Source organism: Echiichthys vipera, assembly GCF_963691815.1.
Source record: "Echiichthys vipera genome assembly, chromosome: 11".
Classification (NCBI taxonomy): Eukaryota; Metazoa; Chordata; class Actinopteri; order Perciformes; family Trachinidae; genus Echiichthys; species Echiichthys vipera.
The window spans coordinates 9,769,754-9,792,579 of NC_139836.1; the positions used below are offsets into that span (position 1 = coordinate 9,769,754).

General features: G+C 42.3%; 1 protein-coding gene across 1 annotated transcript; it reads right to left on the reverse strand.

Annotated features, from left to right (window-relative positions):
* Window positions 1-12,415: 12,415 nt before the first annotated feature.
* Window positions 12,416-18,401, reverse strand: cdc42ep3 (CDC42 effector protein (Rho GTPase binding) 3). The gene is made up of 2 exons (XM_083923556.1): window positions 18,229-18,401; window positions 12,416-14,130 (listed from the first exon to the last, which is right to left on the reverse strand). The coding sequence occupies exon 2, from the start codon at window positions 13,902-13,904 to the stop codon at window positions 12,825-12,827; it is 1,080 nt and encodes a 359-aa protein (XP_083779682.1). The 5' UTR covers window positions 13,905-14,130; window positions 18,229-18,401; the 3' UTR covers window positions 12,416-12,824.
* Window positions 18,402-22,826: the final 4,425 nt, after the last annotated feature.

The window sequence follows — 22,826 nt, forward strand, 5'->3', positions numbered from 1 at the left end:
GATCAGTTAGCATGCAAGGAATAAGCTGCTGGAATATTCCCTCACTATTTTCCATATTAGGCTCAGTTAAGGGTCCTTAATAAGATGGTGCTGAGAAGTTCAAACTTATATATACACATTTGAAAGTAAAATCACAGGCATGTTTGAAGTTGTACTGCTAGGAAATGATTGCACCCTGGTGAGACACTTCAACACAAACAGAATTTGTCTCTGAGGGAAGATTGAGACCGATGTGATGTTTATGTTTTGGCTCATCCTTAAGAAGCCTTAACCTGTTTCCTTGGGGAAGCACACAAGAATTAATGTCTCAGATAGTAAAAAGGTATCTTTCTTTTCTGTTGCACATACTCTTGATGTAGGTATATAGTTTGGCTCACTGGATGTACAGTGCTGGGATAAAACCTATTCAATTCTCCTAGCATCTACATCTGCTCAGCTTCGCATGCGCCAATTGTGATTGGTTTAATGAAACACAAACAAGCCAGAGTGTTTTTGTACCAGATAAGGAAGATAAAGGCAAATGGTGCCATTTATGCACAGTACAGCTGTGGTTCCCACATAAACATGGATGTAAACAACACAGGATTTTGGATATTTGTTTTGTGAGGAGGGAAACGCTCTCAACATGTTTGTTAGACCTCAAGGATAATGCATTTTGGTAAGAAACACTGAACTTTTGTTTGTTTACGAGAAAACTCCACATGGCCCCTTTAAGGGGGTCTCAAGCCAAAGGTTTATGGAGAAGAGTGAAACTTTAAGTTGTTATGGAGAATCCTTCAGGGTGAATGAAGGTCATGTAATGTTAATGGATAACTTGTTTCAACAAATACTACTCTTGAAACCAGAATGAAGAAGTGCCTCAATTTTTCAACAACTGTCTCCCCTTTAGATAGACTGGCGTCCTGTCCAGGGTGTACCCCGCCTCACGCCCGATGTCAGCTGGGATCGGCTCCAGCACCCCCGTGACCCCGACCCCGGGATAAGCGGTTGAAGATGAATGAATGAATGTCTTCCCTTTATCTGGAGGAGCGAAATATACAGTCATTACACACTTATTAAGTTACATCTTTAGATAACAGAGATCTTTAATGATCTTTTAGGGCAGGGGAGTCCAAAAGGTGTCTCCCCACTGTCCTAAATGCGGCGACACTGTGGCCACTAAAAAAAACATGGAGTCCACCTGTGCTAAGATGCTTAAAGCACAGAGACATGATCATCCGTCTCATAATGACAGGGTGCCACCCAGTGGTTCCACATATTACAGGAAAACACAACACAATGGATATGAAGACACATACTTGTATCTGTTAAGCTCAGTACCACAAAGTAATAGGATTTGTGCCCACAGTCAAGTTTTAGTTTCACACAGGGACCAAATAACCAAAATATTTAAAATGTGTTTTTAAAACTATTATAGATATATATTAACCCCTGGACCACTCTCCAGTAACTCTCTTTCCTCCCTTCCTGCAAATCGGAAATATGCTTCATACATTATGATTAGCTTGGAGAAACTCCCAGAAAGAGACTCATTGACACCCAATTAGCTTCACGTTACATTGGTGAGGCAGCAGCAATCATCAAACCATGACCCTCCTTCACATCTGACTTTACTGTAAGCTGTATCACAGTCTGAAGTTGCACTTTTCTTGCTACCATTAACTATTTCTAATAAAAAATAGAGTTCCCTGTGGAACTTTATGATTGATGACAAGAAACTTTAATTGTGAGTTGACTCTGGGGGTAATTGCACGAAGAGCGCTCTAAGAACCATCTCTAAACCTTCATACTGAGAAGATACCAAATGTCGCAACTGGCGCTGCTTCAAATACAAGTGAGGGAAGGTTTTTTCTTACCCTAATTGTAGACTGTTTTAAAATTTTTCATAGCAACTCTATAAAAGAGCAGTTGGACAACAATGACCATTTTCTCTGACTTTTTTTCAGTTCAGTTACACCCATTATAAAATACACTTCTTTCATTTTTTAGAAATGAAATAGTTATTCATAATGTGTATTTAAATGATATATTTGGACTTTTTGAAGTGAGGCTGTATGAGATACTCCAAAGTCAGTGTATTACCTACAGTAACCAATCCAGGCAGCAGTAGAGCAGAAACTCCTTTGTTCTGCTGTGAGGTAAAATGACTGTTTTTGTCACTGGAGTCTGGTGGCTTTGAGAGCAATATATTGGCTTAATTTCCCCCCATGAAAACTGATCTTGACAGGGTTTTTTTTGGTAGCTAAAAAAACGTTTTATTGCTACCCCCATTCACAGCAGAACATTGCTTAACTTCCGATCATGTCCTCCTGCCTGTATCTCCAAACCATTTACTGTAGATAATACACTCACTGTGGATAGAAATGCATCATTATACTTATTTAAACAATCACAAGCTCCTTGGAAGACGTTATTTTCAGAATGTTTTTTTTTATTATTCCTTTTTCAATTGATCCAACCTACAGTGTTCTGTAAATCACCTCCCACGTTTGGATCTAGAATCCCATTTTAGTGGTCTAATTAGGAATAATTCAATTGGCAGAAATCACATGAACTTTAATCGCTTTTAATAGATTTTTTTCACTGCTTATTTATGTTTTTCTTTCAAGCATCTCAACCGTGGGGGGGGGGGGATGGCCATCTCTGCTCAGGCAGTCTGCCTTGAAATGAGTGACACACAAAAGAATGGGGCATGTGACATGTTTAGTGACCATTTCTGACTAATGATCGACTGGCACGCAAGGAGATCGTTAGCCAGCCGGATGAATTAGCAGGTTGCATGCAAAGGACTTGGGATCAGTCATTTTCATTCTTCCCCTCCCTGCCCGTGGAGGGAAGTGCAAATTCAGATAATCTCATTAGTAAAACATAACTTTTGTCAAAGAGCTTTGGAGTAACCCTTGATTGGACATTTTCAGTAGCTGTAAATTTACACCAGTGCACAGAGATATTGCATATATCTAAAAGTTATTATTATATCGTACCCATGTGAAAGTCGTTACACCATGTGATGCAATTCCGTTTTATCTTCCTGTCTCATCAGACACGTAACCACCCAACCACTTTAGCCTCAGCTCTTGTGTTGACCCTTTGACCTGACCCTGTTATGAAGGATGGAAGTCGGACGACCCCGGAGCTGCCACGATCATCTTAGGGTTAAAGCACAAAAATGTTGATCTGCTTTGTCATCTACATGCTTTGATCGATGAAACACTTCCATTCAGCAGTCACAATAGTTTGACAGTCCAGCAGCCTCTAGAGAAAATATTATATATTGTTATGACCTGTTTAGATCCCTGTATACAATAGACAGATTATCCAGAGAAACCTTTAAGTACCATCACACAGATTAATCTCTCAACACTAAGGAGATTGGGGACAACTGAGGACACATTCAGCACTAATTGTGTTTGACATTCATAAGTGAGGAATGTTCTAGTCAAGGGCTGAGACATACATGGGTGGTCTGCTCAGCGGCTTAGTGCCAACAGAAAAATCCTCTTAATAAAGATAAAGCTATGATTGTTAAAGCTCTGGCTAAATGTGGATGCATTTTACTGATCATGGGCTCATTAGTCCGAGCAGCAGACTGACACCAACTATCATAACAGTAGAGGGAGCTGCGCACCATTTTCTGACACTGATATTATTGTGACCACAAATGAAAAGGGAAAGTGAACCTTAATTCAGTCAATGTTATACAGTAGAAACAAACAAATGTTTTAACTGAAGTGTGATTTTAATCTGGCCCATTTTTTTACGATTCCAATTTTTGACATTTAAAATAGAAATCATTACGTCTATTTAACAACAACACAAGTGACCGTATTTCAGAGTAATGCCGCTATTCATGATGTCTTAATGGATCTACTTAAATAAATTGTGGGGAAAGGGTGTTTTCAATGCATACGTAATTTTGTGCTCCACCATCAGCACTGTTTGAAGCCACTCCTGAATCAGCAGTGTTTCACAACCACCTCGCTGTGAAAAATGAACTGGGGATTATGTTTAGTAAAGAAAAGCTTGTTTTGTGCGTGGCATTTCTGCCTTTATTTGACAGATAGGTGATGACAGCAGATATTAACAGGAAACAAGGAAAGAGCAACAAAGGTCTCAACCGTAACTGAACTCATGATGTTGCATACTAAACTACAGGGCTGTCTGCAGGGACACCACAGGACTAGATATATTTATATAACATGTGTAATACCATTACTTTCCTTTAGACACAAATAAGTCAAATTATTAAAACCGCTGAAAACTGGGTTTAACATTTATTTATAACAAGTATTTATGACTTAAGAGCGACTATTCAAGTTTGAAATAACACAAAGGTTTTATTTATTTAAGGGTTTAACATTAAAAACCCAGCTAGTCTGCTTTATCAAGACCGTTTGGGTGTAGTTTGATCAGATTTTTAATCAAATCATAATTGCTGCACTGCAACTTGTGACATAAATAAATAAAACTACAACAAATTTGTCAGAAAATGTTGTGTTCATGTAGGATCACAATGCTCTGATTAAAAAAAAAAAAAGATTTTCAGGCCCTTTAAAATATACATCTTTTAATACTTACCATGTGCTTGTCAGAGTAACAAAAATGAAAGTGAATCCCCTAAATGAACTATGAGGGCTCAAACTGCACACAATACACTTTTCAAGAAACATTTAACCGGTTAAAATCTGCACTACATTTGGATGGAAACCTGACCAGTTTCTCTGTGATATCAGCGTCCGGATATTTTTTATATTCATGTGTGTCAAGCTTTACGATCACTGAGAGATTACTACAAGCAGAAGGAGCAGTAGTAGTGTCCGATATTAGCCGTAGTTATCCCTGCTTCTGTGCGTGGGCTCCTTATCAGATTAACCATCAGTAATTCATCAATTTGACATATTTCAAAGAAAATTGGACACTAAGGTCCTCAGAGACATGAACTCTGACCTCAGTGATTTGTCTTTGGTCCGGGATATTCCAAGATGACATGTTCTTCAAACTCACTGACAGGCAAAAAAAAAAAAAAGGAGCTTTGCGTTTGGGAGACTTCAGTGTTGGTATTTTCCCCTCCCTCAAGAAGACAACCCTGTGACCTGTGATCCATGGGAAAGGTCAGTTATGTAAGGGTTGAGTAAGAGTGTGGGATTAATGAGGTTATTGGGCAATAATGTAGAAGAAGTCATGCCATCAGCAAAGGAAACTTGAGGTAACTGGGAAGTAAAAAAAACAATATTCTACATATAGTAGTGTTATGGCACAAGTTGCCTGTGGAGGGCTCAATTGTTACTGTTTTACTTCTGTCAGCTCAGTGAAGCATTGATCACTTGAATCATGGGCCTATCAAGGACTTTGGGGAAGAGATTAAAGGTGTATTTTTACAGGGAAATATTTAAAGACAAAATGGCATTCTGCTTTGAGTTATTGAGTCATCTTCAGTGCTGTCCAAATCCAGACATTGGCTCCTATTGTATTAGAAAACTCTTGGTAGTCATTTAATGTTCATCCTGATGCATACCGGGACTCTGTCCAAGACGTTCTTCATATTGATGCAGGTTATGAAGAGAGCCAAGGCTCCTCAGTCCTCACAGAAGATTGACAATCCAGTGAAAGAGGCTGCAGTATAAGCTGTTATATTGCTTTACTCCCCACGGTGTCAAATGGAAATGAGATGAATTTCGCAGACATGGCTCTGTGTTTCTGAGGTGGAAGCACAATGCGGCTCTTGAGAGCAGGACAGAGGTCACAGCACTACGAGAATATCATCAATACAGATTCATAACTCTTACTCTTTTTTTTCTAAAATTGGAAGTTAGGAGATCTTGTGTTTTGCTCTCTCTCTCTCTCTCTCTCTCTCTCTCTCTCTCTGTGCTGCGTGTTGTTCCGCTTTACTGCTTGGCCGTAATTTAGCTGTGCAAACCTGAAGTGTAAAAGCCCCTCCAAACAAAGCGTAAAACGAATGGCTGCCAGCTGCTGTTTCTTTTTACAGTCGGAGGAAAGGAACCTGCCCTGAAATTTCCTGCAGATGTGATCGCATGACTGGCTGGTGACAACTTATAAAAGAAGACTCTGGGGCACACAGTGAGCCCAGAGGGACCAGCCTTGCGTGGGGATAAGGAGAAACATAGTGGGGTCTTACCTTAAAAGGCAGAATACTGAAGGCGGTAGGCCATAACAGCAGGAATGTAGTCCTCTGACCTGAACGCTTGGTACTTTCATACACTCTACTTTCTATAGCTGCTGATTCAATTCAGGTAGAGCTCACAGCATATTGTTACAAATACACGTCTATCAGTGCTGGATAGTTCAGTACTGAGTCATCCTTCTTGTAGATATAAGAATGGAAGAATGGAATTCAGCGTGTTATCAAGAGACCAGAGGCAACTCCATTGAAAATAAACAGGAGACTAACTTTCTAGAGCCAAGGTAATTTTCTAGCAACGAGGGAAGATTTGCTTTTTGAGAGTCGAAAGCTCAACAAAGGCCTTCTGAGATTTAAAGCACTAAATAATGTTCATCAGGGTGTAACAAGCCAAGAATCAACACAGTGTCAGCGGAGCAGCTGAAGGATGTATCTTTTAAAGCAATAACTCACCATTTTGGAAGATATGCCTATTCTATTTCCTTCAGAGGATTAAATGAGAAGATTGATACCACTGGCATGTATGTATAACAAATAACAGGGTTCTCCCTGGGTCTTTAGAGGGCTTAGGTGCAAATAACAAATAGCATATGCTAATTTGCATATCAGTGATATCATTGTGCAGTTTTTATCATCAAGCTTAGTGGTTGTCAGTTGCAGTGAGGGAGAGATATTCGATACTAAAACAAACCTTGGAAGATCATCCTGTCACTGAAATGCAAGTTTATGATACACATTTTGTTCAGCAAGACAATCTCAACAAATCACTTTTATGATTTCTGAAGCGTAAATGCAACCGCCAGAAGTAAAAAAGTTGATGATAGGCTATGAATAAACGATACTACCCACTAGCTTCCAACTTATTTTGCTTGTTAGACGTTATTACGTTTGTAATCTCATTTACCACCGAAAAAGCGCAACCGCCTTTTTAAAGACACGTACAAACTTCAAAATTCACGAGATGTGGATTTACTGACGTAGTACTGCCTATGTTGACCACACAATTATTGGAGGCATCTAACCAAAAACCCATTCAAAAAACCCATTGGCTTCAGTAATGAGGAGTTTAAGGATTCATTACTGCAGCAATCTAAAGTAGCTCATTTACACTTTTTCAACAGTGACTTAGAGGTGCATTGGTGGTAACCATGTGGAAAGATGGGGAAGTTTTCCTGTTCTTTCAATTCTGTCAACATTGTGTGAACAAAGTATTAAATGTACGTGAGTGTGGTATTGAACTTCTCTTATCTAACTCTTGGAAAATTAAACAAATTGACTTATTTCCCAGTTAATGGTTCAATTCAGAAAGGGCCTTAAATCTTATAAACCATCTCTCAACTATTCCTAGACGTGACATGTATCTGCCAATAAACACCACTCCCAGGGCAACTCAGTGACCTGTCCTCATTATCTGATCCCAGGAGGTGACTGAGTCCAGTCATCTCATCAGGGTGACAGAGATGTTGTTGACCTGCTAAAGGAAAAGATGGTAAGTGATGTCATCCACATCTATAAGGGGAGACACCCCTAAGCCCGCTCCCCTCCCACACCCTTCCCTCCCCATGGCATTGAAGGAATTCTCAGAGGGTTGTCTGGAGGAAATGCAGCAAAGAGCAAATATATAAATACCTCCTATGGGCGAATATAGGTTGCCGGCCAAAGGAGAGGACCCAAATGAGCAGTTGCTGCCCTGTTGGGGGCATGCCATTTGAAAAGAGACAAAATAGACAAGGGTGATCTTAGAAAGACTCTCATGATCACTGCTTTGGTTTCATTCCCTCGTGCTGCCTTAGAAGGAGAGCTCAGATACAGAGAGCATACATTACTGTCCCATCCTACTGGGCTCAGTCACAGTCCCATTCTTCCCAGGCTAGAATAAATATGAATAATTTATGAATTGTTTGCAGCGTGGGGGTTGTTATAAATTAAGCTGATTAAAATGGCAAAACAGACTTTTTTACTAAACCTGATGTCTCAGAGCACCCTTGCGGTATTTAACGTAAAACTGATAAGAGGACTGTACCTGCAGGGGGGTCATTCCTATGTTCCCACATTCCTTGTGCTCCTACATTATGAGATTTATTTTCAAAATTAGACCCTATGTATTAGGGTTAGGGTTAAAAAGCATTCCCAGTCCGTCACACCGTGTGATAAATCTCAAATGTGGGAACATAGGGCTGTGGGAACATAGGCATGGTCCCACTGCAGGTTGAACCTAATACGTACATTATCTAGTTTCTGTCGGGAAATGTGTTCTGTACTGTAGCACCTAACAAGAGTCTGATTTGCACTGACACAACATTATAAAACACAGGTGTGTCACCAGTGAGTTTGATCGGGTGGGAAAATATAGATTGTTGATGAATTCATATTTTTCATTTAGATTTTCATGTATTCCTTTGTATACTCATTTTTTATAGGAGATTCAACTGTTTTAGTATCCTGATTTTTTTTTTTAATTAAGCACTTTAACACATAGTTAGTACAGAGAGAAGACTACACTTATAGAGAAAGTATGCACAGTTGCCTCCATGGCCAAAAAAGTGAGTAAAAAATAATGGTTAATGCAAAACATGGGTGTGTGGATGTGGATTGAATGAATAGATGGTACAGTAGTTTCTACCATCATGTATAAATGGGTAAATGTGTGTAAAAGTGCCTTGAGTGGTCATCAGGAGACTAGAAAGGAGCTATACATGTAAGTCCAGTCCAGAAGTATTTCTTAATATATCAGACCTTTGCTTAATGCAAAATGTTAACAATTTATACAAATTAAAAATAATCAGCATTTTTAGAATTACAATAATAGCTGTTAATGTAGTTACTGTGCTATATTTGAACACTTTTTTAATACTCACAAGACCATATTATCTTAATAACCTCAAAGTTATGGTGCACATTAGAGATAAATGACGTGTACGATTAAGCGTACAGTAGCTGTTGTTTTGCTCTACATAGCGTGGCACCACGATTTACTGGGCCTGGGTTTTGTCACTGAGGTATTCTGGTGCCTCTGAAGGGACGCTGTCCTGTTTAACTCTCATCCTCTCTCTGCCCTCATTTTAGCTCAGCCCTCACGTGCCGCTGAAGATACAAAGTCAACTCGCTATGGTTACTGTCAGCCAAACAACAGTCAACAGTGCAGTGAACCTGAGGTATCCGTTGCCTGCCAGACCCAGATACATGTGAGCTTGTCCGTATCTGTACTGCATCAACCCCTGCTCAGGCTCATTTTATTCACCCCTGGGAATAAGTTCTCTCTGCTCTCTCCTGTTGTTGGCTTTTGAAAGGGAGCTGCAGCCTGCGTTGCTAAATCAGCAGATCTGCAGAACACTTGATTCCAAGCTTCATGCTCAGCATCCCAAAGTAAATGTTCCCAAGAAACGTTCTATTACTGAGTTCCCTGATTATCAGTCATGGCATTCAGTTTGTTGGAGCTTGTACAGTATGTTTCAACAATGAATAATATCTATCCAGCAAGCAAGATAAATATTAAACAATAATATTTCGAAGAAAAGCTGAGCTCATACCTCAGATATTTCCTCCTGTCCGGTCTGTTGGACATACGGAAAGTACTGTATCTGTGTTTGGGCTCATTTTGGACATTTACAGCAGGTGAAGACAAGAGGAGCTTTATGCTGCTGCACATGGGGGAAACATCTTATTAAACTTTCCCCTCTCATCCGCCTGATACTGCTCAAGTCCGGCTATGAGGGGCTCCTTCACTGACACCTCTATGTGAAAGACAGTGTGCACATTATGCTGCTCAGTTGTGGAGGTTCGGTGGAAAATTTTGCTGGGTCTAAGCTGTGCTTTCTTTGGCATCGGTGGCCTCTGGGCCAAAGCTTATTCATCTGTGAACTGACAGCTTCACCTTAGCCCAGGAAATCGAGGAGCCGGATCCGCTGGAGGAACGTTTATAATGTTCTTGAATAATTTACCTTGTAATGTAAGTGCAAGTGTTTTGAGGAAAGAGCCTTTGTGTGCCTCTTGATCAGTCATATATCATATGGAAGAATTTGTTCCATAAGATGCAAACATATTTAAGGAAGTTATATATGTTCTTTTTTCTCCTCGTGTTTTTCACCAACCTCCTAAACCACGGCTTCAAAGTCAAAGAGACAGGATTTAGCAATTTGGCTTTTTCTGTTTTTGTCAAGAAAGCAACTGGTTTTAAAAATTACAGGGCAGCAGGTAGTGGCAACACCCGTGACACTTCCCTCTCTCGGCTAACGCCACCAATTTGGCATATTTCAGTAACACCAGTTTGGATTCACAGAAGAAATGTGAACAAAGGTTTAAAAGAACGGAACAACAATGTATCATACAAACTAAAAGCTAAGATGTGACATGCCAGAACAACAAATGGAATATTGTTCTGTTTGTGAGCCTGTGGGTGTCACAATGAGTTGCCTTATTGTGTTGCTGCATGGCATGTTTGTGGTGTTAACATGGAATATCAGAGGCAGTTGAAGTCAAGGTCTCTTCAGGTCAACCTTCTACCTTGGTAATGAGAAAAGTCCACCAGGACTACATTTTCCTAATGTCTCTGATATTGTCTCGTGTCCCCTAAGGTCCCCAGAGAAGACTAAAGCCAGACAATACACCCTTTGTATGCTGGTAACCAACACACTGTTCAAACTCTGCAATTCAAATACAGTGACTTTCATTAAACAAACCTCTATGAAATGACAGCACAGACTCATCCAACCAAAATCTTCCCTCTATCTCATGTAGAGTGCTGGACTCACACTGTGAAAACATGGAGGCAGTGTTCAGGGTGTTACATATGTCAAGTATTTGTGTTGGATTTCATAAAACACTGGTATTTCCTGGTATTTTGTGTCTGAGAGCCTAGGCATCTCTGCAGAAATACTTTTACTATATTACACAACACGCTACAGAGCTGTGGTCACAAGCTCTTTTGTAAAACCAAAGGGAGTTTGCTTGGGGTCCGTGCCTGTCAAAATGAAGGCTGTCATCAGGCTGTCAATGATGTACCATTGCAGGTATAAGCATAGTTATTACCTTGACAGCAAAGGTTTTCATTACTCGTACAATCATTGGAGGAGCTTGGATGCTTCGGCTCTGCATATGCACTCTCTTTTGCACTATTGTTGGGAATTTCCAGTGGATGGAGCATCTGTCATGACATGGCTTTTCTTCATGTCTCCTCTAGCATCTGGTTTCACAGATGCCATGGCTGGGCTGGTGGTTGTTTACGGACATTCTGAGGCCTCTTAGGGTTTTCGGGGAGGTTCGCCACATTGGCCCGCTAAATGACAGAAATGAAAATGGACCTGGATAATAAGTTGCATATGTAATTAGTTGGCTAACACAAGTTTGTATACATATAGGAGGGAGGTGATCGTGTTTTCAATAAACAAGCAGGACACAGTGGCATGTGGGTGGCATGTGGGGAAACCTGCCATAAGCCTACATAAGGTTTTGTTATGACTTAACCTTCATGTCCATAGGGACAGAGGATCAGGGCGGGGAGACCACCGATGAGGGGTGGTTGAGTTCAAGAAGCTGCATGTATGGGTAATCACAAACCTGCTCTTTCAGGCCCATTCTTCAACACTGCTGGGTCAACATATCTTTATTGAAACTAGAGAGAGGAAGAGGACTCGTCTATCGTTCAACACTGAACAAAGTTTGCCTGTGGGTTGTAAACGCATGTTTTACAGCCTCATCTAGCTATACATTCTGACTGATGATAGCGTGGCTCAAGGTCTGGAGCCCTCCTCACTTGAAACAGCTGATTTATGTCTGGTCCTGGACGCTTGTGCTCTGTGACTGGAATGCAGGGAATTTCAAAGACCCCCTCCCCTGCCTGTCCCGTCAACACGCAAATAAATGGAGGCGCCTGGTTGGGAAGATGAAGGCCCGCCGGTGCTCCCACTGCAGGGCAGGGACGCAGAATGTATGGAATGTCAAAGGCCAGAAAATAAAATCCATTACATCCTTCTTTCTATCAATCTGTGGCTCTTTCTTTCATTGCTATTTGTCTTGTTTGCTGTTCCCATTTGTGACATTTCTTTCTCTGGCATTATTCTGTTTTTCTGCCTCTCTTGAGTAACCTTGTTTAATCATTTTTGGAATTTCTTCTCAATCCGGGCATTCACACATCACTTTCCAAAAATGAGCCAGAATAGGACAAAATTCATTTATTTGTGTTACAGTTTAAAAACACAAATATGCATAGTGTTCTCTTGCTTGAAAAGTGTCAAATGAATTATGTGACAAACAAAATTATTGTTTGTTAAACACACTTAAAGTCACAAAATGCAATATGCTGAAGACTGTGTAAAAAAAGCAAAAGGACCTATTGTGTAAATATAGGGTGGAAGTCAACATGAGAACACAAATCTATCATGTAGCGTTTTTACAGTAATGTAAAATCAAAGGCACGATGGCTGTGTTTTAGCTGTAACTCAATAGTACATGCATCTTAAACATGCGGCTGGCATGGCAAACAAACGAAAAGAAGAAGAATCAACACTCCATAGAAGCTAGAATAGTTATATGTTTTGACAATAAAAACATAAGCAGCTCTGTCTATTGTAGCTCATTTTCATCTCAATGATATATCCAGACACCATTTCGATTGCTTTTTGAGTCTTTCTCTCCTCATGGCTATAGTTTAATAATTCCCTTTCTCCTCCTGGGGCCTCAGCACAGCTCAGGGCCTGCTCTTCACTGCGGGTTTATCCATTATGTTGAGCACGTCGTCCAGGATGGACGGGCCCAGATCGAGTTCAAGGGAGAGGAATGACCCCGTGATCTGGGCGAGGGAATCCTGCGACATGCTCTTCTCATTGGAAAAATCAAAATCAAAATCACAGACGCGGCCCTCCTCCACCCCACTGTCCCTGTCCACCCACTCTACATTGCACTTTGAGAGCTCTGGCTTGAAGCCCAGGCTAATGTCATTGTTAAAGTGTCCATAACCATTGCAGTTGCCATTGCCATTGAGATTCCCACTGCCATTGCAGATCTTGTTCTGGAAGTCCCCTTTACCGCTAAAGCTGTCAAAGCTGTCGCTGCTCATGTTACTGTTCAGACTTCCGTTAGCTTTGAAGGTGCTGTTGCTGTGACCATTGATATAATAGGATGATGGCTTGTCAAACCTGGGTTCACTCTTGTTTATTTTGTTAGCCTTGGCAACCGCCTTAGAGGTGGACTTATGTGCATTTTCCAACAGATCCAAAAGGACATCAGGCTTCGACTGAATATCTGCGGAGGGAGATGAAGGCTCGCTTCTGAAGACGTCCATGGAGCACAACAGAGCATCCATCTGTAGGATCTCCACCTCCTCTAGGCTGTCAGGTTTCATAGGAACTGTAGACCCCATGATGTCCTCCAATGGCTCTGGGGGCATGGGGAACACAGTGGAGGAGATCAGAGGAAGGGTAAGCGCCTGGCAGCCACCAATAGTTGGGAGGGAGATGGCGTTCTTGAGCACCGGGGATGGGGTCTCGGCAAAGGAAGCATCACCGGTGCTGTTGGCTCTCAGAAACTCACTTTGGATGCCATACTGAGGGTGGACATCTCCCTTCCCAGGTAGGAGTTCATACTTCCCCTGCAGGAAAGACATGTCTCCAAAGGCATCTCTCTCCCCACCCTTGCCAATGTGGATGGTGTGGCGAAAGTCCCCAAGTGGTGGACTGATCATGTCTGGAGACAAAATATCTCTGAGGCGACATTTCTTTCCCTTCTTATTATTGGTGGGTTTCAGGTATATGGGTGCTTTCGCTGGCATGGCTGGAACTGGAGAGGAGATCTCAGATATGCAGGATAGAAAAGTGGGAAATGCTCTTAAGTTCTGGATGTTACACTTCCCCCTGGGAGAAGCTCCAGTTACATTCTCATTGACACACAGGTCAGACAGGACTCCATAAATGATTTCAGCAATTGCGATCAGGAAATGGGATTCCGAGCAGGACTGGGGATGGCTGCCTTTGTAGAAAGGTCAAAGGGCCACTTTCCTGAAATCAGAGACAAAAAGTGTTAGTATCTTTTATAAAACATGATTTCAGCAATAAAAGTCCAACAAACAAATTCTGGATCCTGGAAGCAAAAATAATCTGATCCTCATCTTTCATCTGGCGATCTTAGAAGCCAGAGCAGAGGAGGGTGAGGCCTGGGTCTAGGGCTTTTTGTTGCTCTATTCACATTTCCACACATGAGCCTCCTTTGGCCTCAACAACGCTGGATGTGCTAATGTGGAACAGCTGGAGCACAGATTTGGAGCAGAGAAGCAAAGACTTTAGTAGGATCAGAGCAGTGCAGCCTGTTTTAGGAACGAGCTACTGCTCAGACACGCACAGAGAAAGAAAGAGATGGACGGGAGGGGAGGGAAGGGGTTTAGGGGGCTTGGGGGGGGGGGGGGGCTGTGTTGGATAGATAGAGTGAGGGATTACAGAGCAAGTGGATCTTAAGGAAAAAGGTGATGCAGAGATTGTGAATTGATTTGGCTTTGATGGGCAGAGTGTTTATAAGCTAGGTTGCTCATTACAACAGGATGGGTAGACAAAATTAAGGGGGTATTGGGTTTGATAAAAGGTGCCTGATTACATGCTGTCTTCTCAGAGCTTTTCCATTGCAAATCCAACCGAGAATGTCACCGCATTGTCAGCCGGCTTGGGGAAGCTGGAACTTAGTTTAAAAAGTGGAGAAATCGGTTTGGCCGTTTGAAATGACATCGCAACCAAGGAGAAAGGGGAAAACAGGAGGAAGGGAGTTGACAGTGTGTGTATGGGGGGTGGGGGGTTGTGGGAGAGAGCACCAGTGAGGGGAGAGCTTGCCCATTTATAGACATATTTACTTATGAGAGGTCTGTCAGCAGTCACCGTGTTACAGAAGTGCCTGGGCGGTCAGGTCCACCCAAATTTCACAGAGAAAACATCCACATTCCTGCTGCAACCGACCCCATAGAGACACACTGCATCAGCCTTATCAGAGACACTTTAAGTAGGCTATGTTTATTCAGCAGGCACATTAGTGTGGAGCCACAGAGACAGACACTTGCTCCGTATTTGAATCCAAAAAGCAGGCTGGAAACCATTGCACGGACATCCACTTTCAACATGAATTTGTGATTGATGAAGCGCAGAAGCCTTATGATAGGCACGGCTATGCTATCTATGAACTGCATACGATGTGAAGTACAAGGTGAAATCTTTGCACTTCAGTGGATGCTATTACAACACAAATAAACCTGTCACCCAACAAGTGCTACGGGGCTATATATAGCCATGACAAACATCGAGGGATGCAAAACATGTGTGAGTGTGTTGAATGGCAACAGCGCTCTCCAAGGGTCCTTGTGTAGTCGAGTGCTGCTGTGAGTGTGCGTGAGGTGCCTGACTGCGCTTGTAAGGGATAGCAGTTTTGAATGCATGCCATGTGTTCGAAGGAGAGCGTGTTTGTTTGCTAACAGTGAGGGAGAGAAAGGGAAGGAGGAAGGCGAAGAGGAGCGCTGCAATGTTTGATGAAGGGTGGGTGGTGGTGGTGGGGGGGAGTAGAGCAAAATCCCTCATTTGTTTAGCCCAAACTTTTCTCTTCTGACTTTTTCTTCTATCTCTCTTCCTCCCACTTGTTTTTTCTCTTTGTAGTCTCTCTCCCTTTCGCTGCTGCTCCTCATTCCTTCCTGACCTTGACAGTTGATGCTCACTGCAGTGGGAAATTGGGCTTGGATAGGAAGTGAAACAAATGCACCACCGAGTCAAACATTGCTTCCTGTGGGCTCAGAGTGCACATATCTATATCTGCACTTTTGCAATGTTACTCTCAAGAATAGAAGGTCACTGCTGCACTGCTGGCTGGAACACTTTCTATCAGACGTACCTATTGATTATTGGTCTGCCCTGATGAAATTATAACATCTGCCTGGTCTGTGTGGACCCTCTCTCCAGTGGCATGAGAAAACACATTAAAAAGATGATAATGTTGGTTGGAATCAATAGTATAGACTGGACATATGGATGGTATGGATAGGAAATCCTCCAGCAGAAGAGCCGTCCAACTCTTGAAACTCTCACAGTGGGGACAACTGCTGTGCATCCTACCCAAGGTCAACACTTGTGGCCTGTGAGAAGTCAGCTGGTACGATAAAAGCCTGGATATCTGACCTTCACACCAGCCATCCTCCTCGTGGCCCAGTTTGGCTTATATGATAAACATGACTGGAATTCCAGAGGCCAGCAGCAAAGTATGAAGAAAACAATGTCCTCTTTTTTTGGAATCATGCATAACCACTTTGATGGGTAATTTAATGAGATCCTGTGTAAACTAATATTGATTTAAGTGCATGTAGAGGATCTCAAGAGTCATGAAAATGTAAGTTAAGCTTGTGTTGGCTCAAGAGGAAATTAATCAATTACAACAGTTCAGGATATCCCCGGGATGGACCCTCACAGTATGGCCTGACCCAATTAATACATGTGTGTCTCTGTGGGATGTGAATAGTGGAGTAGGTGTATTCTGGTGTATCTCAAAGCCAAGGCGAGATTTGCATTCTTCTTTTGGAAGTGATCCAAAAACAGGCAGAGCGGCACGTGTTGACTGGTCGGAGCCCGGCGCCACCACAGAATGTGCTCATGGGTGTCATTGACACCTATGGGGAAGTGGAAATCTGATGGCACCTTCCTTTCTAAATTGCTTGCCTGAGCAGCCACCCAGTCATAATGGGAGCTGCAGGATAAAGCCACTGTGTCATTGGGTCAGGAACAGCTATCTGTCTGGGCATGAAGTGATCTGGAGCCACTCCAGCTTCTTTAAAAATGGAGCTTTGCCTCACCAGCTCATAGTTGGAGGGGTGGTTATTACTGAGGGGGCAACAGAGGGAGCGAGGTGATGAAGGTCTGAACGTGGGGAGAGATAAATGTGGGGTTGGTATCTAGTAATTAAACTAACGGCTTGTGATTTGTCTGGGTATTTCTGGACACCTAAAAGTCACGTGTGGTATTACTGGGTCAGTTTATTCTTAGAGACAGTGTGACTCTACTGTGAATAAATGCTACTATCTGATGATGCTCCAAAGCCGATGATGAGTGACGTACAGTACAGAGAGAGAGGCTCAGGGGAGCAGCTGTTAAAAATATGACCTGTATATGACTTCTCCATTCTTTAAAATAGACACCATGCATCCCCTAAATATTCCTCCCGTGATGGGATTACTGTGCTGACATTTCCCATGAGTGCTGTTGAAAAATAGCATGCAATTCTGCACTTGTGTAGTAGTTGTGGTCAGCGTAACATCATCAGTGTGTGGGGGACGAACTTCTACCCCTCCCACTGTGTCTACAAAGCAACACTGTGGAAGTTTGAAGTCTCTAAATACTTTTCTAACATTTAACCGTGGCCTTGACTTGTGTCACGCCTTTGAATAGTAGAAAGACCCTCTCTTTGGGGCTGTTTTAAAAAGCAAACTCACATACCACAGAGGGTAATGGTAGCCTTACAGAATGGACTGAGCTGTTTGTTACATAAAAAACCCCATCAATTATAGGCAAAGGCCTTATTTTCAGGGGCCTGGTGGTGGTGCCGGGATGAGGGTGAATGGCAGGGTGGAGTATTTGTTCTGTCTTTCTTTCTCGCTCCTCTTGTGCCACCCGCAAGCATGGCCAGCACATGCCAGAGTTATCCTTGGCAGAGATGAGCAGGAAGCGGAATCAAAGCGTATGAAACATGAAGGGAATGTCAACATATACTGGCATGAAAAAACAAAAGTCCTTTCCTCCCAGTGCACCCGTAAAAACCTCCTCCATATCTGCATCCCTCGGGAGATAAAGGCACATGCAGCTAGTTCTGCATTTTTTGGGGAACAAGCCTTCAGGACAGGATATCATGTTGCTCCCAACAGTTCAGGTCATGTGTTGCATGTCTGCCGGACAAATCCTCCAGTACAAGCTTCACTTACCATGCATGCTTTTTTACCTTTCGTTGAGCGGTTTATCACATTCTGCTCCAGAAATACAAGGAAAAACCAAGACACTTACATGACAGCAGGTCTACTGCAACAACATTATCCACGCTACTATTACTGTACCAGCAGAGTGCGGAAAACATGCTCCATCCCTCACCTCAGATATTCCGATGGGAAGATTTTGATCCGTCCCAGATATCGCTGGTGTTCTCCTGAACGCTGCAGCCTCAGGTTGATGTGTGTGTCTGTATGTGTGTGTTCATAGGCTGCTGTTGGGCTTCTCCGGCTTGTTGACACTGCCCTGCCTCCTGTCTCTGCCTTGGGGCTGCGCTTCTGTCGACTGGGAAGTCTGCCGGACAGCTGTTTAGGAATTGCTCTCCGGCTCCTATTCCCTTCTGAAGCAAGTCAAGTCTCCTCCTACACCTCCCTTCACTCCCCCCTTCTCTCTCTCTTTCTCTCTCTCTCTCTCTCTCTCTCTCTCTCTCTCTCTCCCTGCGTTCTTGCTCCCTTCTCTCCCTCTAGCAGCACCTGTGCATGTCTGTCCTCTCTCCTATCCAGAGCTCAGATTTTTTTTTCAACCCTGTGGTGTTTTAGGATCCTCCTTGCTTCCTGTGCCTTGGTGGAGTTGTGGTGATGAGTGATCACAAGCTCCGGTTTTGCAGAGAAAGGCGCTGGCCTCATGGGATGTCTGGCTGTCTCTCCTCTCTAAAAAAGTTCTTCATGATATGCACACTGACTATGTGTTCCCTCTCCTGCTATTTCTTCCTCACACTGTCTCCCTTTGTGACTGCCCACATCTGATAAGAGCCGTTCTGTAAATGCAGCCGGCAGCCGGCAGACACTTGACTGGACTATTGCTGTGTCTCTTTTAAGCCTCTCCTCTCTATCCTTATCTATCACACATGCACACCATACTTATTATTTTTCCAAACTAGTCCCTGCATATTCTATCCGATTCAATTATTTTTGTGCATAGTCTTTTATTTTTCAAAGCTGCAGCAGGCTGAGACTGTGACGCTGTGTGAGTGTACTAATTCCTGCAGAATACTGCAGCACTGCAGCACATGACAGGGACAATTACAGATAGGCTAACAGACAGCACATGGGTAGTGCTGCAGCAAAAAATAGACTTCCTCAGTTGTAATCTTTGTTCCTCTATACGGATTTTAAATCAGAACTACGAGATAGTGTGTGCAAAGCTTCTAACCTGATGCCCTTAAGTCAAGGACATGGCAGAGCTTGCAGCCTGCATCCCTTTTTTTGGTTCTATTCTTGTATAGAAAAAAAATCACATCACCTTGGTAACCGGTGCAGTTTAGAGGTGATGTCACACTTTTCCGTGTAGTTTCCCCCCTAAAGAGGCTGGGGGAAAAGTGGAGGAGAGGTTTGTGTTTCTGCTTGTACAGTGTATTACAAAAGGGCTAAGAAGATATATGTGGGGGGAGGGGTGCTTGTATCACAATCAATGTGTGTGTGTGTGTGTGTGTGTGTGTGTGTGTGTGTGTGTGTGTGTGTGTGTGTGTGTGTGTGTGTGTGTGTGTGTGTGTGTGTGTGTGTGTGTGTGTGTGTGTGTGTGTGTGTGTGTGTGTGTGTGTGTGTGTGTGTGTGTGTGTGTGTGTGTGCGTGTGCGTGTGGTTAACAAAATGGGCTGAATGCATGTCCTCACAAGCCACAGTAGTACTTTGACAATAATCCTGCCTTGTCCAGCGCATGAAGCAGAACATCCCTCTGCAAACACCACAAATTCTCACCTCTCCTTCCTGGTGAATCTTGCGTATTAGTTCATTGTCCTCGATCCGCTTTCTCCTTACAGTAACATTTCATGTGACTAATGCACCACTGTAATAACTATATAATGCTTTGCAAAGTCTTTTGATGAAATGAATACCGGGTTGTTTGTGGATGGCTCACGTTGCTGAGACACCCTCTATTTAACTTACACAGGCGTTATTTAGCACCAGTTAAACAGCAGTTGTGAATGAAGCCCTTTTAGCATGGTGTTGTCAAGTCGCCTCAGGGTGATGTCATTGCGGCATTCATTTGGCCGGCACATGATCTGTAAGTAGAACACACAACACTGTCTTCTCATTTAGGAAGACCATCAAACCTGGGAAACTCCAGAGCTAAAGAAAAATTGCTAGTGGGGAGATGGGGAATTCAGTCAGTGATAACTTACAAATAGGGTTTATAAGTTGTAGATAACGACTTCACTTGTCTGTTAATGTGCTGTTGTTAGCCAGCTGGCTCATTTTCAAATGCTGTTCTTTGGTAAGATGTTCTAAAACCAACAGCCCTTTTTCACAGCAGACATTTTGACTTGTGACTGCGCTTTTGACTTAAAGCGTAATTCCGGTGCAAAATCATCCCATGGTCTTTTTCGGCACCTACACAAATCAAATAAGCCATCGAGACAGTTTTTTTTCATGTAACAACTATTAATGGAGAAATCCCGGAGAGTCGATGACAATCTAGTTAGCAGATGTCACTAATAACAGACCCTAAAACTGTATCAGCTAAATGGAGTTTAGACCTGACTAAAGTTCGAGATACAAATATAGGATTCAGTAATGTTCAAAAGTGACAGCAATTGCAGCAGTAACAATGCAATAGCATTAGCAATAATGTTATAAACATCCATTATACAGTAAATGTAGCCTTGCAAAGACTATAAAGTGACAAAGCATAAATAAGTAAAACTGTTAACAACCATATTTTGCACACACAAGCACAGTGCAACACCGGTGACTATCATATTAATCTTAATGCAAAGTTAACAGAGATCACAAAGTTAGTAAATTGTTTGATAGATCAGTTGAAGTTGTAATCAGTATGAGTTTAGATACGTTTTTTTCTAGCGGCCACTTTGGCGGCAAGATGAAACTGCAGGTGGGCCTCTGGAACCTCACCTCCCAGCGTTCCTGCACCGGTCAGACACATAAGAGCGAGCCTACCTCGGAATTCAGACTCGAAAGTGCCCTTTCATTAGGACAATGGAACGCAGCATGATTGGCAGAGACAAGCTCCACCTGGGCAGACCAACTGCTTCTGACTTGTACGTACAAACCATCCCTAACATGGCGGCACATTTGAATATAGCGAGGGAATGTCACCACAGACACTCAGATGGTATTTCTCAGCAAAGAGGCAGGGACAAGTGCTTTTATTATAAGTGGGTCATATGATCAATCACCATTGTCACACACTCTTTGATAAATAGAAACGTAACAGACAATTAACTAGATTAAAATCTTACGCATTATAACTCTAAGTCATTAAAAGTAAAAACTTTTTGACCAAATAAAAGTCCATTGATGAGCTTTCTATCATTTACATCTGCAGACTTATGCTGGAGGAGAATAAACAACAGACAGACTTTTTTTAACCTGGCAACCCAAAGGTCATCATTATATGATCTATCTAAATCTTAATAAATTAATTTATGAAATTTATAAAGCCATGAATCACAACTGACATACGTTTTAAAAATGTCCTCTAACAGAAAATGTTACCAAACCATCACACCCACCCAATGTTACATTACTATTTTTTTTTTCAGTTTACTGATGAGCCCGCTTGGACAGTGTTTGGCAGTGTTTTTCCGCCTCAACTATTCTCAGATATTCTTTCACCAAACTCGAGACAGCAGGAACTTTCACTGCATGGTGTATTCTAAAAACAGCATGTTTGCCAGGAATATGCTTGTCATCTCTTTTCTGTATGTTGTGTTGTGTTTTGGGTCGTGTTATTGGAGGATTTAGACTCATTTTTTATTCCAGTTCAAGACTAATTTGCCCTGGTCCAGCGTTGGCCCGTGCCTTTGCTGTATACACAAGGAGAGCTTTCTAAGTAAGGCTGCTGTAAAGTCTAAGGTGTCCTGTCTAAACTGTTCCACTGAGGTTCATTTTCTCCATCTGACACAGCGTGTACTGATCTCGGGTCAGGTAAACAAGCCTCCCCTTGTCTGCTAAAGTAAATCAACAGAGAAAAACAGGATTTAAAGGAGCATGCTCAGCTCTTTACATATGTATCTTTTTCTTGCGCGCTGTCATGAGGTGTAAAACATCGAGGATGTGTGGAGCATGACTTTATCCTGTTTTACAGATTTAGTTTTAATCTCATGTTAACACCTCACTTGGTTGACACATCAGCACACTCCACCTTACCTCCCCCGTCTGCTGCGATGAGTGTTTTCACACCCATTATGGAGCAAGCTACATAATTATCACTTCCTGTCTGAGGGAGGCCAAGTGAGTGAAGAATATAAAACACTAATACACCATAGATTCTCTTTTAAAAAGGTTGCTGCAGGCTTTTCACTACAGTTATTTGAAACTGGCAATAGTTCGATGGAAGTTTGCCCAGTCTTTATGTACAGGAATCCCTCTATTATATATCAATAATAATTGCAGCTCTGAGAGATGTAGAGAGATTTCAGGGGCCGAGAAGGCAAACGGAGTAATGTCATCTTGTGAACTCTCATCTTCATGATTGAAAGGTTAGTGTAACTGATTCCAAATGGAACAACTTTAAATTATTAAAGATAGACGCAGCTATAACAATAACATTCCTCCCTGCGCCTCTGGAGAGGGTCTCAATGGCATTTCTCAACATTTTTCACAGCTTTTAACAACATCATCATGAACAAAATGTTCAGTACACATATTCAATATACACTGTTAACAGAGAACGCCACATGTTGACAGCTACGACTTTAACTGCCCCATTTACATTCTTATCAGAGCTTTCTTTCGGGGA

Coding starts and splice junctions, on each gene's coding strand:
- cdc42ep3 (XM_083923556.1), bottom strand. CDS start 13,904: ATGCCAGCGAAAGCACCCATATACCTGAAACCCACCAATAATAAGAAG.